At 37.6% G+C, this 18,505-nt stretch overlaps 1 protein-coding gene and 1 long non-coding RNA gene across 3 annotated transcripts in view; one reads left to right on the top strand and one right to left on the bottom strand.

Moving 5' to 3' along the window:
- Positions 1-4,594: 4,594 nt before the first annotated feature.
- LOC144044888 (uncharacterized) lies at positions 4,595-16,525 on the bottom strand. Of its 2 annotated transcripts, XM_077559586.1 has the most exons (9): positions 16,380-16,525; positions 12,042-12,077; positions 9,159-9,173; positions 8,777-8,791; positions 7,485-7,502; positions 6,311-6,325; positions 5,403-5,435; positions 4,927-4,994; positions 4,595-4,846 (listed from the first exon to the last, which is right to left on the bottom strand). In XM_077559586.1, the coding sequence occupies exons 1-9, from the start codon at positions 16,432-16,434 to the stop codon at positions 4,754-4,756; spliced, it is 348 nt and encodes a 115-aa protein (XP_077415712.1). In that variant the 5' UTR covers positions 16,435-16,525; the 3' UTR covers positions 4,595-4,753. The 2 variants fall into 2 exon arrangements, with proteins under 2 accessions (XP_077415712.1, XP_077415713.1); XM_077559587.1 differs by lacking the exons at positions 8,777-8,791; positions 9,159-9,173.
- An 816-nt stretch (positions 16,526-17,341) lies between these two features.
- Positions 17,342-18,505, top strand: part of LOC144043440 (uncharacterized) — a 90,508-nt gene continuing 89,344 nt past the window's right edge. Inside the window, exon 1 of the long non-coding RNA XR_013291106.1 lies at positions 17,342-17,589. This is a non-coding gene — a long non-coding RNA (uncharacterized LOC144043440). The remainder of the gene's footprint in view (positions 17,590-18,505) is intronic.

Below are 18,505 nucleotides of genomic sequence, written 5' to 3'. Positions count from 1 at the left end.
TCTATTTTATTTAAAAAAAAATAGTAATAATAATTTTCTTTCTTTGCAAATAAGTTTCCGTTTGAAGATCTATCTATTTTATTTAAAAAAATAATAAAATAAGAATTTTCTTTCTTTGCAAATAAGTTTCCATTTGAAGATCTATTTATTTTATTTAAAAAAATAATAAAATAATAATTTTCTTTCCTTGCAAATAAGTTTCCGTTTGAAGATCTATTTATTTTATTTAAAAAAATAATAAAATAATAATTTTCTTTCTTTGCAAATAAGTTTCCGTTTGAAGATCTATTTATTTTATTTAAAAAAATAATAAAATAATAATTTTCTTTCTTTGCAAATAAGTTTCCGTTTGTAGATCTATTTATTTTATTTAAAATAATAATAATAATAATAATAATTTTCTTTCTTTGCAAATAAGTTTCCGTTTGTAGATCTATTTATTCTATTTAAAATAATAATAATAATAATAATAATTTTCTTTCTTTGCAAATAAGTTTCCGTTTGAAGATTTACTTATTTTATTTTTTTGAGCAAGTGTATCTAATGTTGGGGCCAATGAGTGTGCGCACGTGCATGTCAGCATCGCTTCAGAGTAAAATACAATGACATCCCACACTCAAATTGGTTCTAATTAAGACCAACAAAAAAAAAGAAAATAAAAAGGCAATAGTCACCAGAGACTGGACGACATTCCTTCACCATTACATGGTAACTGATATTCGGCGAGTGGACGCGCTGCTACGGGGTCGTTTCAACCTCACGCTGACCCCGAATGATCTAAGTTTACAAAGTGGTGACGAAACGTGAACCACGGTCTGCGGAATTAACTTCAATCGCACAGCCGGATTGTGGAGGGGGGTGGGGCTGAAGGGCGGGGTGGAGGTGGGGTTGTGGGGGTGGGCGCTTTAAAAGAGAACACACGCTTCTAATTTGTGCACGCACACACGCGCACGCACTGCAAATATGACATGTTCTGAACAGGGAGATGCCGAGCAGAGGTGGGAAGCAACAAAGTACAAATTTGATATTGTACATTTTTCAGGTATGTTTAAAGTAGGATTTTTTTTAATGACTTTTTACTTTTATGCTGTGCATTAAAAAAAACAACTGTACTTTCTACTCCTTATTTTAAGCTTGTTACTTTTTTCAACCACTGCAGCTGATGATGACACCTTGTCCTAACCTCCTTGAGCTTTTATTTTGGTTTTGCCAGAAACTGGACTTTTGAAATTGAAATTAAGAATTTAGTTTCATTCAGAATTAGATTAAAATGTTACATTTAGACTCAAAATTTAAATATAACCTTAAGATTTAGGTTTAGCATTTAGATTTAGGATTAACATTAATTTATAACATATTTTTTTATATTTATTATTTACAATATATTTAATTTAACATTAAAAATTTTATGTATATTTAGCATTAAGTATATCAAACATTTAAATTTAGACTTTAGTATTGTTATTTAATGGGATACTTGACTCATTGAACCGTTTTGTCCAGAATTAATTTGAGTACTTCCTTATTTTTCATCTACAATTAATACCTTTAATGCGATGCACTGTTTCCATGGAATCATTTTGATGGTCTAAACATGCAACATATGACGTTTTGCACACACATCAGGCCTGGCAAAAATATTTTGCATTGGAGCCATACCCTGAACCTAACAGGAAGACCGCCATTAAATATTTTGATTGTATTTTTAAATATAGTATCATAAATTGACAAATATAATTATCAATATGCAACAAAAAAAGACCTACAAAATTCACTCGTTTAAAAAACAACAACATTTTATGTATTTTATGTAGCTAAATGTGACCAAATGTTGCTGTAATTCTCAGTGTGAACTTACAAACAACACTACATTAAAAAACAAGAGTTGAATCTTTACTATGTACCTTTTTTTAATTGTTATTATTGTCGTTTTTTAATTTTATTTTTTAACACAAGTAGGTAAGCCGATTAACTGCTTGATACCACGAGATTCAACGAGGGGAAGGGGTGAAGAAATGCACTCATTTACACATGCTCTTCATGCAATTAAATCAGCGAGGTCAAAGGTTTGTGAGGATGGACAGCGCTTGTCTAATTTGAACTATCCGCTCAGAGAGTTTGAGGCAATCCCTGGGGCCACTGGGACCTGCTTCCACTTCCTACGCCGTAATTGCCTCATCCTTTTTTAGATGTGGAGGTCAACATGTAAACTACCCCCAAAAAGTAAATCTCTGAAAAATTATGTTTGTATTTTGGTGTTTTTTTGTTGTTGAGAGAACCTCAGTGGATCTATTGCAGCAGACAATTGAGTCTTTGATCAACCAAACATACATGTTTTTTTTTTTATTCTTGTAGGAAGCTGGCATACATGGAGAAAATCCACGCAAGCAGTGGGGAGAGCATGCCAAGTCCACAAAGCAAGGCCGCTTGTGGGAGATTCGAAACCAGAATCTCTTGACTGCGAGTTGGACTTGCTAACCAACGGCTAAATATATTCAGTATTACATGAAAAGGCCGCCCATATTCTATAATGTTTCTGCATAATTTTTTTTAAAAAACAGTAGTGACTTGACAGGCCTTCTGTGCTAGCAGCATCACTTGTCAGAATCATTGACCTACATTTACAAGTTATAACCCTAAATGCTAGTAGATAAATCTTGTTTCTGAATGATGTACGTAGCACAGTTGGGTGCTATTATATTTCATTTTTGTAAAGTATTGATGGGTTCTGTAAATGTGACATGATAGTGGTGTAGAGAGATCTTGTATATTTTATTAGCTCATTCCCTCCCAGTTATTTTCACTAAAACAACCCCCTTCACTCCCGGCTGTTTTACTGGATTTTGACTGATTTTGCAAGGCCCGCAGAATATTGTGTTCTATTGCTATAAAAACATGAAACCTACCAAAAGAAAGATTAATGTCTCTTTATCATCAGGAAAAATATACATTATAAAAAAGTATATTTCTATCAGTTTCAGTTTTGCAGCAATTAGCATTAGAATATAGCTAAGTTTAATCACAAATCTATTTCGAATTTTGAGTAATTGAGGGTTTTGTCAACGTGGTCTTGGTTTATTTCCTATGGTCTGCTGCCACCTGCTGGCCGTTTTGTGTAATAGCTACCCATTTCTTCAACTGTTCTTTGCAGTTACAAAGGCTGCTACAAAGTCTTCAAAAAAAAAAAACATGTACAAAAACCGTATAAATACATCTTTGGGACACTTCAAACGTTTAAAATAGAATGTATTCATACGTTTTCGGAGTACTGTACTGCACTTCTGTTGAGTTGAAGTCGAAGGGTTGGGGGGTGCTGAAAATAGATGAATAGTGCAAGAAATTGATAGAGTGTGTGTGTGTATGTACACGTATGTAGATATGTGCATACATACGTGTGTAAAAATATCCATTGTAAAATTATTAATTGAAATATGGCTAAACAATAAATCACACCATTAAATTATTTGTCTGCAATGGCCATTCATCATTAAAAAAAACAATCAATTATGAACAACACATTTACATAAACAAAAAATGATTATGTCGAATGTACATGAAATTTACATTTTAAGTAACACAAGCAATTAGGATTTTCCTATAGTGCATGAATGAGCATGAAGCATAAAAAATGTCATATTTTACATTTAGCTTCAAGTTAGAACAAATGCCTTTAATTATTTTTCAGCAGGTGTAGATGTTAATATTTTATTGTTGGGACTGTACTCAACAATTAACTGTCACATCTCGGCAAGCTAGATTGTTTTTGATAAAAAGCTGTGATATTTTTATTTATTTTTATTGTCCCCTTAATTTCTGAAGGCACTGCTACTTTTTGTCTTGCAAGGCAACAAAATTACTTTCACAAACAAAAGAAAAACTAATCACAATATATATATATACTTTTAAACCATTAATAAATAGATAAAGGGGCACTTTGGGGCAATACCCCCCCCCCCCCCCCCCGCAAAAAAAAGCCCCTTTAGCCATGTTGTGGCTACTACATTCACCATCAAAACTAAACAAGACATCAAGTAAAATTAGAATAAAAATATAAATTTGTTGGGAAAAAAATATATTAACAATTTTTCAGGTAATACCACATGATGTCCAAATACATACATGTTGCTAAAAGGGTAAAAAGGGTCTTATTTCAATTTTATTTTTTTACATAGTTGTGAGACACCTGATAGATGCTCCCATGGGTTCTTGGTTGTCTTGTGGATGATACAAACTCCTGTCTTTAAATGTATTTCAAAATAAAAGTCCCATATGGGCTATTTCTTTTTGGTTGAACCACATGATGATTCAATGGGCCTCGTCTGACAAATGCATCTCTCAATGGCCCATGTATTAAAAAAATAGCCTTCAACAAAAAGGGTTTAAATAATCAAAGAATAACCTCATACCCTCGTACATAAAAAAAGACCGTTCAAGGTCAAGGATGGCATAAAACGGATTCACAGCAAACCAAAATTAAGTGCAAAAACTTATTTGTCCAGAAAAATCAACTCACTCAAAATATGAATAATATTCTGGTATACATTTGTCCTGCATGTCATTCCAGATGTGGAAAAAAAAAAGTCTTTCTCATGTATAGTAGTATATAGCAATATGCTGATATACTCTTTTATTGCCAGATTTAGTTGAGCATGCCTTTAAGTCCTCCCTATGTGCATGACAAGCATACACCGCCTCTTGATAAACTGGAACCCTTGGCATCTCCTCTGTTGCACATGGAGAAGTTAGAACTCCATCAGTCTACGGGCAGGATCTGCTGTTGGGTTACCGTTGCATCGACATCAATGTCGCAATCCATGCATAATCCACGAGTTACATTAATGAGGAACTGTGAGAGAACAAACATTCATAATGAGAGCAAGAATGTGTACTTCTTTGCTGCGCGCGTCACGTATTGCATGCACTTACTTGTTGGATGATTTCTGTCGCGTTAACTCCCAGGGGATGGATAATCCGAGCTTTTATATGCCCGTACACTGTTGGGCAATACGAAGAAACTCAACAACTAAATACTTATTTCTTTACTCTTTAGTTGAACGTGACTTGCTTTTGTCCATAACAGAATTATGCATAATGTAGATTGAAAACGGCTGTTTTTCTCTTTGAGTGGCAATATTATGTCATCAGCCCAATTAAAGTGAAATCTAGACTACTATAACTATTAAGTGGAATAACATATAGACGCTTCTGTGTCTGTTGGTGAGTTTTCACAGCATTTTCTCACAGTGTATGAGTAAGAGCAACCATTTGTAGATGGTGCTTTGCTGCCATCTACTGGTGATGGCAGAGCAATGCTAGTTGTTTTTGATGAACAAGTAGATTTGCTCCCAGTGATTGGCAGTACATGGACCATGTGAGCACATGTGCGTGTGAATTTACAGTACCTCTTCCTGCTCCAGTGGTTTCCTCTTGAAGAACTACCAACAAAAGACAACATTTCTATTATTTCACATCTGAGTGGTAATAGTCAAAATTTATTTAGCTCCTTTTAAGAAAAAGCCCGACATGTCTTCTTTAGCAAACTGTTGTTTCGATTTTAGTCAACTGGTGGAAAACGTTTGTTAAAATTACTGTGTGGTAGAATGTGGGAAATTGAGAGCTTTACATATTAGTTGATGATGGCAAGGAAAATGATCTACTAATTAATCAATTATGTAACTGGTGAGGCATGGGCTTTTTTGAAGTCAAGAATAAAACTATGAATCCAAAATAGAATATTAGCCTCTATTTCAATTTTTACCTTAATTGGAACATTTGTTTTCAAAGCTTTTAATTGTGCTTTAATCAACACCACACTGTAAAAAAAAAAAAAAAAAGGTTTTACATTCCAGAATGAAGATTTCTGGTCAACTGCTTGCATATTCCGATCTTCCGTGTACATTCTCCGCTACCTTCATCAGATCAGCCATTTTACCGCCGTGGAGATTGAGGAGGCACGCGGAGATCGATGTAAACATGTGATTTATCAATACGAAGTTCATTGATCTGTTCTATAGTTTTTACACTTAAAGCAACATCTTGATTGAAAACAAGCTACTAGTACTTTAAAACAAGTTCTCCCATCGTAGACGTTTTTTTTTTTTTTTTTTTTGCTAACCTGGTTATGAAAGCCCCGATTATAAATGGAACCACTGGTATCATAACTGCATGTCTGTTTGTAAGTTGTGACAAACCAATCCGTGTTAAAATCAGCAACAATTTTTTTACAAGTTAGGATCAGTGTTCCTGATAATTTTCTGTGTGTGTTCCATGTTTCTGGGGCAATGTACAAAGTGTAGGTGTGGGACCTTACTTATGTCGCCGGTATCTGAAAAGGAAATAAAAGAGAAAAACATGTTATTTATCCCATTATGCTTGAGGAATGTACAGCATTGGTTATACATTAGGATTTTGTGAAAAAAAAAAGTGGAAATGACTTTGGTTATGAGATAATGATGAAGGTTGAGAAGTGGCAGCCAGATGCATGGCAAGTAGTGCATCCTTATAGTTTTAACATAGCTAGGCTATTTCATGTAATAATAATCATCATTATTGTTTTACTCTTCACACGCAGGACGGAGTAAGCTAAAGGAGCCTCCCCTACCTGCCTCTGACCGCAAGTCCCTGATAATAATGCATGCTATTTGTAATGTAGCTAGCTGTGCAGAGTGTAGTGTAGCATTACCTCATCTATTCATTAGGCATTTGAAAACAAAGTGAAAACAACTTAGGTTATGAGACAATGACGAAGTTTGTGAGGGGGATATTAGCTGGTGGCAGACAGATGAACTGCTAATAATCAATCCCTTCACTATATTTACAGTATAACGTAACTAGGCTTAAACTATTGGTTAGTCATCATTAGTAACTACAACAGGTTTTATAATAGACCTTAGGCATTCACTAAGCCTTTTTACTGGAGGCAAATGGACACTTGTGTCATACCGCGGTGAGGTTGTCTTGTCATTTCCTGTTTTATTTTGAAAATTTGGACTCCTTTCGTTTCAGGTCACTTGCTCTTCCTCATGTGGTGTCAGTGTCAACCCTGATTCCTGATTGTGTCCACCTGTTTCCCATTACCCTCATGTGTTAAATGGGCTGCGTCTCCCGTCTTGTGCCAAAGTGTTTTCGTCAGAGCCACTCAAGCCAGTCACAGTCCTCAGCCTTGTTGTTCTGTCTCTTGTGTGAACTTTGGTTTGTAACTTTGTAAAGCCACAGTTTAGTTTTAGTTAAGGAGTGATATTGTTTTGTTTGTAGTTTAGACATCCTCCCTTTTGGAGCGCCTTTCGTTTAACATTTAATAGCTTTTGTTTTTTCCCTCTAAACGAGGAGTTTTTTTTTTTAATAAATATCTGCCTCAGCCTCAAACTCCTATCTCTGCGTCTAAGTCCTAAATCTGCCACGTCGTGTCAACTTGTATGTTTGAGCTTGCCTTGCAAATATTTTTTCTGGTGTACAATGTGCTAAGTGTTGGTATGGGAGGTTACCTTCGCCGGGGATGGGAGCTGAAAATTAAATAAAAGGGAAAAAACAAGTTATTTATTCCATTTGAATTTATGAATATACAGTATTACTTTATCGATACATTAACCATTAGGTGAAAAAAAGTGAAACCTACTGAGTATTTGAGATAATGTGGAAGATAGTGAGGTGGGTATGAGCTTGTGGAACCCGGATCTAATAATGCATCTGCATACCTACACTGTAGGCTCAAATTATTAGTAAGATACTAAGTGGCAGCTACAACAGGCTTCATCTAAGACAGGGATGGGCACACTCGGTCCTAGGGCCAGAGTCTGGCAGGTTTTAGATGTTTCCCTTCTCCAACACAGATGATAAATGATCAGCAAGCTCTGCATAAGCCTGACAACGATCCTGTTGATTGGAATCAACTGTGTTGGAGCAGGGAAACATTCAAAAACTGATTGAAAACAAGCTACTAGCACTTTAAAAAAAGTTCTCCCATCGCAGACGAGGGCTGTGTCCGAATGCCCACCCTTAACCCCTAACCGCTCATTCACTATATAGTCCCAATGCTGCCATTTTAAAGTGCATATACAAAAATGTCGAGACGGAGCATTCACAGACCGGACGTAGCTTGGCTATTCTGACCAAACTTGCCAGATGAACTGCTAGTGGTGCATCCCTATGTTGAAGTTATAACGTAGCTGGGCTATTTCTTGTTGTTATTATGATTATTATCACTTTTATTTTTGGCCCCCGGTAGCGATACCCAGCTTTGCAGTATCGGTCAATACTGATACCATACCGATACCTAGTTTACTTTTTTTCTAACATGAAAAAGCTGCTCTGCTATTGGTTCGGAGCATTCAAGGGCCAATAGGATATCTTGGCTCGGCATGCAGTGAACACGTCACACAGCAGTGAATGTCGTGCACAAGCAAGACACAAAATGCTGCATCGTGTTTTGGCGTGGTTACGCCGACTGTAACCATTGCAAATTAAATTGGCATTGAATAATTGTTAATAACTAGCTCGTCGCTTGGCCTGATCATTTTTCAAACGTTACAATATACATTTGTATGATGCAAGCTAAAGACCCAGAAATGGCAGCTAATTCTTTTTTCCGCCTTTCGCTTCGTTCCGGAAACGGAAAAACGACCTCTGGAATTGCAGAAAATGCAGAGCAATCTCCACTCTGTGGCGTCTGAGCCAATACCAGCCCTAGCGACACCCGTGACTTGGAGTGGAACTGCAGCTTCCCTAGTAGATCACTATTGTGGTGTACAATGTGCAAAGTGCAAGTGTGGGAAGTTACTTGAGTCGACAGGAGCTGAAAAGTCAATAAAAGAGAAAAACATGTTATTTATTCCATTATGCTTCAGGAATGTACAGCATTACCTTGTCTATACATGAGTACAGTATTTGGAGAAAACGACTTAGGTTATGAGATAACGACAACGGTTGTGAGCTAGATATTAGTTAGTGGCAGCCTAACTAATAATCCACCTGCTCACCGTAGTTATAACGTATAGCTAGCCTAGGCTCCAATTAATGGTTAGACTACATCAGGTTTCACATTAGACCTTTAGGCATTCGCAAACGACTTATTACTGGAGGCAAATGGGCACTTGTGTGTTTAGTTTCCCTTGCAAATCCTCATTCTGGTGCGCAATGTGCAAAGAGGTGTGGGAGGTTACCTGGGGGGTTAGTATCTGAAAAGTAAATACAAGAGAAAAACATGTTATTTATTCCATTATACTAAAGGAATGTACAGCATTACTTTGTTTATCTGTGTCTTTGGTTATAAGATAATGACAAAGGTTATGAGGTGGATATTAGCTGGTGGCAGCCAGATGAACTGCTAGTAATGCATCTACTGTAGTAATAACGTAGCTAGGCTCAAATTATTAGTAAAAATCAGGGCGACTATCTAAGACTTTGAGAGAGACAATAATTGAAGTCTTTTGGCTGGGGACAGTGTGCACTTGAGGGTTTGAGCTTCCCTTGTTCTAGTGTAGAATGTGCAAAGTTTAGGTAACGTAAAATGTATTCAAATTTAATTTATGAATGTACAGTGTTTCCTAATCTATACATTGGGTTTTTGGTGAGAAAAAAAGTGAAACCAACTGTATCTATGGGATAATAGAAAACATGAGGTGGATATTAGCTGGATGGATGAACTGCTAACAATGCATCCTTAAACTGTAGTTTTTATGTAACTAGGCTGAAATTATTGGTAAGATATGCAGCAGCTACAACTTGTTTCATCTAAAACCTAGACATTCACTAAAGACTTTTGGCTGAATGCATTTGGACAGTTGTGTGCTTGAGCTTCCATTGTCGATGTTTTTTTTTTGGTGTACAATGTGCAAAGTATAGATGTGGAAGGTTACCGATCCGAAAAGTAAATAAAAGAGAAAAACATGTTAATGATCTCAGTTTTACTTTTGTACAGTAGGGATGGGATGAGAATTCGTAATACGAGATCTTGCGGGATGAGAATGGCACGAGATTTATCATCCTGCAAAGCACGAGATGTATTTTTTTCCGAGGCATAAATCTGCTTATTTGTGACAAAAGTGTGCTCACTGGTTAAGAAAAAAAATACATAAATAAAAATTGAGATATTCATATATTCAAATTCTACACTTATTTTCCTTTCAAATTATTTATAATACATGGACGTACCTAAAAAATATACAAAGTTACAGCAATTTTAATGTTGGCACGATGAAATTAGTTAAAAAAAATAAAATAATCGATATTGAATCAATTTTCCTTTTTGAGCCTGATATCAATTCATAAAACCATGAATCAATTATTTTAAGAAAATATAATTTTCAAGGCCATTTTTTAGGTATCTTACGGTCTTCTTGGAAAGTATTTGTAACCCACTCAAGTTGTACACTTCACTTGTTTCATATTGTTCACATGAATTTTAAAGTATTTTTTTACATTTATGAAAGACCTAATTGGTTGAACTTTAGAATCTTTATTTACAATTATTGAATTATAATTATGGAAATATTTTCATCTCATCCTTGCTGATGTGAATGTTTGTGTAACACTTAAGTGATTAACACATGTGTTACTTTCATTAAACTAAATCATTTAACCACTTACGACTTCAAAATAATTTAATTTGTAAGTTGTTTGTGGCGTTTTTTATCATTCCCTTGATTTTTAAGAAGAATTGATGTTCCATAATTAAGCAATATTGGTTGAATCGAAGCGGATCGAATTGGGAAAAATTTAAATCGAACCGAACTGAACTCCTGTGAATCGAAATCAAATCGATTGAGGAAATTAGAATCGATACCCAGCCCTATTACATTATGTACAATACATACAATACATTATTACATACAAGGTATTTAACAAATTTTATACTCATCCAGAGTCTGTCACTCTGGTCTGTTTGGATTACAAACCTTCGCCCCGGACCGATGATGACATTTCGCTGTTCTACTCCAATGTTGGATGCCGTTGTTATGATGTGTGTCTTCTGTTCACGTTCATGCTGAAGGGTCACATTATGGTGTATTTTTTTTTTTTTAACTTATTTTTGGTTTCCATTAATATAAATTATTTGTTAAGTGACATTAGAGGCGAGGAACTCTGGGTTATTTTGAGGCAGGTTTCCGAGACGGGCTACTAGCTAAAGTCAGCTAAAAACACGTTGCCCAAGTTGTTCCAATAATGACTTATTTTCATTCATTTCTATTACAAATTTAACTTTGGTGATGCTGGGAAATAATAATAGAGACATTAAGGAGGCTACTTTTTAGAAAATTTCAAAATCGACATTTTTGTCTAAACAATTTTTTTGTTGCCACAAACTCAAAACTAATGTCACCGTCATGCGGACCCTTTTTTTGGAGCAGGTCAAATTTAGCGTACACTGTCAGGAAGACAGTCGCAGCAACTTTTTATGACGGGAACACGCGGTGAGAAGGCCATCTTCAAAATAAGCCTTACTATACCAATAATATATGGACATTAATGCCTTGCTAGGCTCTTATTTTGAAGTTATTCCCGGCAGCGTGTCACGGCCTATGTCCCGAAGATGACTGGTACCCGGCTTCTTAGTTCTGCATTATTTTCAACGTTCTGTACTACCTTAATTACATATTTTAATAATGCAAATTTGGACGTTGTGGATCAATTCAGATTTGTCCCCATCTGAATCGGAAAGAATCTGAAATGTTCCCACCCCTGGTGTTAACGTCATGACGGCTTTTGACATTTGGTGAATCAAAGGTTAATATTAACTCTGAAACCCTGACAATTTGAGTTGAATTTAAATAAATTAAACATTTCAAAAGAAAATAAAGCAAGTAACTATTCATGTATTCAGTGTAAAAATTAATATACATTAAAAAATAATTCCATACCCTGTATTTGTTTGTTTTCATGTGCTACTAGCCATTTTTATCAGAATAATAAGAAATACACTGCAATGTAAAAAGTCTTGACTATATACAGTTTTCATTTTCTGAAAGACAGATACTCTAAATACACTGGATTCTCAGTGACCCTATAAAATGCATAGAGTACATGGATGTTGCAGTGGATGTTACCTGGTGGTGGAGGTTGGTTATCATCGTCAGTTTGCGCTGGAAAAAATGAAAGAGAAAAGTACGTGAATTACTGTATGACTTGCGCAAATACAATAGTTGGTGTCTTTTGATGCTGTCGAGCAAAATCCTCCATCACCACACAAGGAAAAACAAACATGTTTATTGAGCCATGAACATTTAATTGCTCAAAGATAGCGAGCCAATCTCAACACTTTATATTGGTCATCAATTTGTAAAAACAAAGCAACAGACCCATGTGACTGACCGATAGCATTGATTTAGAAAATAACAAATATACCAAATTTGGATATAGGAGATTTCGCTCCAACACCAGCTATTTTCACACACACGTGCGCGCGCACGCACGCATGTTTGTTTAACTATCTTTGTGGGGCCATCTCAATGACGTAATGCATTTCCTAGCCCCTTCTCCTAGCCCCAATCATCAAAATGATTGCCTAACCCTATTCCTTACCCCAGGGGTGCTCAAGTTTGGTCCTTGAGAGCCCCTATCCAGCCTGTTTTCCATGTTTCTCTCCACTAACACACCTGATTCATGATCAGGATCGTTACCAGGCTTCTGCAAAGCTTGCTGATTAGCTGATCATTAGATTTAGCTGTGCTGCAGGAGGGAAACATGGGAAACAGGCCGGATAGGGGCTCTCGAGGACCGAACTTGAGCACCCCTGCCTTACCCTAACCTCAACCATAACCCATTTCAAACCTAAACTCTAAAACCAAGTCTTGATCCTCAAAAAGAGGTCTAAACTTGTGGGGCACAGCTAAATCGTCCCATAAGTCTGTGAAATCCCAAAATGTTGGCCCCACTATGTAACAAAAACAAGACCAGAACAAGACAAGCCAGTCTACGAAAATAGAGCACATAATCTTTTTCACATCCCAGATACAACACATCTTCTAGATTCTAGAAGATGGGTCACAGCCGCTAATCTTGCACTGAAGGGTGAATTCTTTTTTAAGCGGCTGTTAACTTGCTCTTAAAGTTAACACACCTAGGGACCACCTCTAACTTTTTAACAGTGGTTTACTCTGTGTTGGCTTATGCTGCCTTCATGATGCCCGTTCAGTGCAAGGAAGAGAGTCTATCGAGGGCTTGACTTTGACATTGGTGATTATTCTGATGAAGAGTTACGTGCACGCTACCTCTTAGCAGTAATACAATGCCAAGTCCCATGCTGAGTCAAAAGATAAAGAATAAAAATGTGTTTTTTAAGATGAGAACAGAGACATTTAGTGGGAGGTGATTCCAAAGAGAGGTTACCTGTAATGTTTCTTGTTTGCTTTCACGTCAATAATCAAACAGACAACAACACTGTGAATAGAGGCAAATTATTTACGTTAAATTAATTATTTTATCCGTCCATCCATCCATCTTCTACCGCCAATCCGAGGTCGGGTTGCGGGGGCAGCAGCTTTAGCAGGGAAGCCCAGACTTCCCTCTCCCCAGCCACTTCAACCAGCTCTTCCGGCGGGACCCCAAGGCGTTCCCGGGCCAGCCAAGGGACATAGTCTCTCCAGCGTGTCCTGGGTCGTCCCCGGGGCCTCCCGCCGGTGGGACATGCCCGGAACACCTCTCCAGGGATGGCGTCCAGGAGGCATCCGAACCAGATGCCCGAGCCACCTCAGCTGGCTCCTCTCAACGCGGAGGAGTAGCGCCTCGACCCTGAGTCCCTCCCGGATGACCGAGCTTCTCACCCTATCTCTAAGGGAGAGCCCGGACACCCTGCGGAGGAAACTCATTTCGGCCGCTTGTATCCGGGTTCTTGTTCTTTAGGTGAGGGTAGGAACGTAGATCGATTGGTAAATCGAGAGCTTCGCCTTCTTAACCACAACGGACTGATAAAGAAAATCTAGTTGTGTTTATTTTATTTTATTTTTTTGAGGGGGCATTGAGGAGTCCTTGAATGTGGACCTCTTAAAACTTCACTGTTGGGTTTGTAAGGTCATGTTACTTTTAAACATGTCTCTTGTTTACAGACACAACTAAGACATAAAAAAGGTGTATGGTAATCTATGTTTATTTACTTTTTCCCCCAAAAAGAATCGAATCGTAAAAATCTTATCAATTCCCATCCCTATTGTGGGCTTAGCTTTTTACACCACAGACACACCGTAGAACTGGTGAGACAAACAAATGGTGTACATTGAAATAAACTTAGCTTTACAAAATATACATAAACATAAAATACAAATAAAACATATACATACCAGTTTGGCCTGCTAATGGACCAACAGGGGTAGTTACTTGACTTAATTAGCTTTACTTTAGTATCTGCAACTTGCGTGAGGTCGAGCGTTCTGCGAGGTACATCGGACTACTGCTTTGCTATGCTAGCGGAAAACAGGAAGTGACCTAATCATGCTCTAAAAGTTAGACATGTAAATTTTACCCTTTTAATTTAACTTTCAACTAGTTATTATTAACAATGTAGGCCTACAAATTAGGGTTAGGGTTAGATAGAAGATAATAGGAAAATAAAAACAATGCACATAAAAAATAAGTTGCGCACCATCTTAATTAAACGTTCAATTAGAATAAGTGAAACAACAGCTTCTCCTACTGGTGAAACACAAAATTACAGGTAGACGTCACTGTGACACCTTACAGTTGCCACGCAGCTTCAGGATCATCTCACACATAACAATTTGTTTGAAAAGTTGCAGTCCGGAGACAACCCTGCTAAGGGTGACAAACGATCTTTTGATAACTGCTGACTCTGATTCACCATCACTTCTTATCCTCCTGGACCTAACAGCGGCTTTCGACACCGTGGACCCAACAATTCTCCTTGAGCGTCTCTATAACACCGCAGGAGTGACTGGCAATGGATCAACAGGAACTCCTTTCAATTGAATAGCAATAAAACGGAAACACTCCTCATTGGTACATCTCATCAGATACTTTCCTCAGCCCCCCGAGCTTTTTGCGCAGCCGCACCGCGACTCTGGAACAGGCTCCCACCCAGTTGAGGGCCACCCCAGAGCCTGGACTCTTTTAGGCCGGAAAACCTTTTTATTTAAAAAGGCCTATGACATTTAATTATGAACATGATTTTTTCTCTCTCTCTGTAGCACTTTGAGATCATGTTGATAAAAACTGCATTACAAATTGAATTTATTATTATTATTATTATTATTATTATTATTATTAGTAGTAGTAGTAGTAGTAGCTCTGCGATGGTCTGGCAACCAGTTCAGTGTGTACCCCGCCTACTACCCGAAGCCAGCTGGGATAGGCTCCACTTGTGAGGAAAAGCGGTTAAGAAAATGGATGGATGGATGGATGTATGATTCATCCATCCATCCATTTTCTTAACCGCTTTTACTCATAAGGGTTGCGGGGGGGTGCTGTAGCCTATCCCAGCTGGCTGCACTCACGACAAAAAACTTACTTGGCCTATGTACAAGGGCAGGGCAAAATTGGAGCCTATCCCAGCTGGCTTCGGCTAGTAGGCAGGGGTACACCCTGAACTGGTTGCCAGCCGATTGCAGGGCACACATAGACAAACAACCACACTCACAATCACACCTATGGACAATTTGGAGTGTTCAATTAACCTGCCATGCATGTCTTTGGAATGTGGGAGGAAACCGGAGTACCCGGAGAAAACCCACGCAAGCACATGCAAACTCCACCTAGGAAGGCCAAAGCCCGGACTCGATCTCACATCCTCTGCACTGGGAGGCGGACGTGCTAACCAGTCAGCCACCGTGCTGCCTGGATGAAAAATTCTTATTATTATTTTATTATTATTATTATTATTATTATTGTGTTCGGGGGCGGGGACGAAAACAAGAAGCGCCGAAGCCGTGGGAAAAAAATTAACCTAATCACCGTTTCCTTGTTGAATGATATAGCTGTCCGTGCTATTTTTTATTTTTATTTTTCAACCTACAATGATAAGATTTTCATCCATAGCTGTGATTGGTCAAAACAAAAGTTTGGTAGACATGCATGCACAAGTTGCCGCATTGCTCAATCAGCTTGAAACTGAATGTGCCGCCTTTCCCGAGAAGATCACGTTGGAATGGTCCCAGATTGATATTGTGGAGAACTCCCTTGAGTGAATCCGGAAGGCCTCATTTGTGCTTCGTTTAACAAATATTTTAATAACTTTTTTTGGGCATATCTTCGTATATACCCATCGTTTTTTTTTAGACCCAACCCTGCAAAATGCAAAAAGGGGAAGGAAGTACTGCTTGTTTTTTTTGTTTTTTTTACATCGGTATTACACAAAGTGATAGGGTTAAATATGAATTAGACCTGCTACTTATAATTATTCAAGCCTTTAAATAAGAAATGTAACAAGAACTCACCATTAATCAGAGGTATAGACACCAACAGAAAGAAACACCAAACAAACTGATCCATCACTGAGTGTAGCCTCTCGCAACGTCTCACAACAAGGACACCTTCATAAATGGTTTCTGTGATTTTTTTGTTCCTTGTTCTCTACTCGTCGTCCACTGATTTGTTTTCATCTCAGTAGGCACACCCTCTGCTTTTCATTGGTAGGAATGTTGTCTGGTTACCCACAGGGGGAAGTCAGCTTCATGTAACTGACTTTACTTAGCCGTTAATGATCCAGACCTTTCTGGTTTTCAAATCAGCTTGTATTTACTAACAAAACACAAGTACAGCATGTTTTCTAGCAAAAGTCAACCGACAAACTGCAATAAAACATAGAACAGACACTGGCCCATTGCTAAACCGCAATTCTGTGGTCCGAAATCTATTTACTATGAGGCCATGTGCACATTTAAATGTCGTTGATATAAATGAGCTATGTGATAAATGGTGTACTTTAATTCCAATTTGATATGTGATTTTTACATTTATATAGAAAAGAGATACATTTTTTTCTCCTTCCAAAGAAATTTTGATATGCATCAGCATTATAGTATGGCAACAGTTGAGTTGAATGAACTCAGGCAATGTAAAAACAAACGTGATGTTAACTGTATACAAAGATGGGATTGACTATCCAGTTTTCTCAATGATGACTTTGTCACACTCAGGCTTGGGGAGTAACGGAATACATGTACTGCCACTACCTAATCAGATTGCAATTTTTAAAAAAAACTATATTCCATTACAGTTACAGGAAAAAAACATGCAATCAGATTACAGGTATTGTACATTTATTAAAAATGGGGATTACTTCGAGGGATTACCATTTCTACGATGAGAGACAGTGCGAAAGAGGGCGAGAGCGAGCGAGAAAGAGAGCGAGAGAGAGAGAAAGAGAGCGAGAGAGAGAGAGAGCGAGAGAGAGAGAGAGAGAGAGAGAGAGAACGCCCGCGCGAGTGGGACGGGACGGTTGCTACATGTCGGGGAGGTGTGAACGAACGAACTGACTCTTCGTGCCCTCCACACGCGGGCAGTTTGAAAAAGCTTCAAGGACGGGAGGAGGAAGTGGCGACCGGTAGTCACTGGAACTTGGAGCGAAAGTTTGAGCTGAGAGTCCAGCGGCATGCTACGCGCTGTAGCTTCTTGCTAGCCTGCCCGCTAGCCTACAACCATAATGTGAGTGACACCTTCCAAACAAATCTTCCTCCCACCAATTCACTATTTAAACATCATACACAACATATACACGGCTAAACTTGTGACTGGGATAAAAGTTCATTTTGCAGTTAGTGTCATACATTGTCATCCTTATTGGATGACTATCTGTCTATCTGTCTGTCTGTCTGTGAGGTGTGGTTGCTTTCAGTGACAGTTCGAAAACAGCAATGGCCTTAAATCAATCAATCAATCAATTAATTAATCAATCAATAGCCTACATGCTTTTTAATTACACAAGGATTTTTGCTATTTGTAGGCTGCCCCGGGTCCCTATCACCCGCAAATAGCAGGAGCACATTGTATAGAATATATATTGTGGTGATATTTATTTTTATTTTGTCTTCATGAGCATGAATATTGGAGTAATCCAAAAGTAATCCAGTTACATTAATTTAATATTATGGTCATTGGATAACATTACTAACTACATTTTTTAGCAGGTAACTTTTAACTGTAATGGATTACATTTTAAAGTAACCCTCCCAACCCTGGATATAAAGTACAGTGGTGCCTTGAGATATGACTTGCCAATGGTGAAGGAAGTATTATACCAACCAAGAGCTCAACTACATTAAAATAAAATATGGCTGCGTAGTCATCATTGAACTTCATTTCCAATGGTATTGTTTGATTATTAGTTACTGCTGGTTTCCCTCACAAATACAGGGGCTCGTTAAAAAATTTGAATATCCTCGAAAAGTTGAATCATTTTTGTAATTCCATTCAAAAAGTCAAACTTTCATAGATTATAGATTCAGAGCCCACAATTTAAGTGATTTCAAGTATTTATGTGTCTATTTTGACATCCTTTTGAAAATCATTCATCCATCCAGTATGCATGGTCATTTCTTCACAGTATTCAATTTTTTTGACA

This window comes from Vanacampus margaritifer, chromosome 2 (genome assembly GCF_051991255.1).
Source record: "Vanacampus margaritifer isolate UIUO_Vmar chromosome 2, RoL_Vmar_1.0, whole genome shotgun sequence".
In the NCBI taxonomy this organism is placed as follows: domain Eukaryota; kingdom Metazoa; phylum Chordata; class Actinopteri; order Syngnathiformes; family Syngnathidae; genus Vanacampus; species Vanacampus margaritifer.
This window is presented reverse-complemented; position numbering and strand designations above follow the sequence as displayed.

Excerpts from the sequence above, each read along its gene's own strand:
- LOC144044888 (XM_077559586.1), bottom strand. The coding sequence starts at position 16,434 with ATGGATCAGTTTGTTTGGTGTTTCTTTCTGTTGGTGTCTATACCTCTG. Across the intron at positions 4,995-5,402 it reads AACCACTGGAGCAGGAAGAG|TGTACGGGCATATAAAAGCT; the intron begins GTACTGTAAATT and ends ATTGCCCAACAG. Across the intron at positions 4,847-4,926 it reads CGACAGAAATCATCCAACAA|TTCCTCATTAATGTAACTCG; the intron begins GTAAGTGCATGC and ends GTTCTCTCACAG.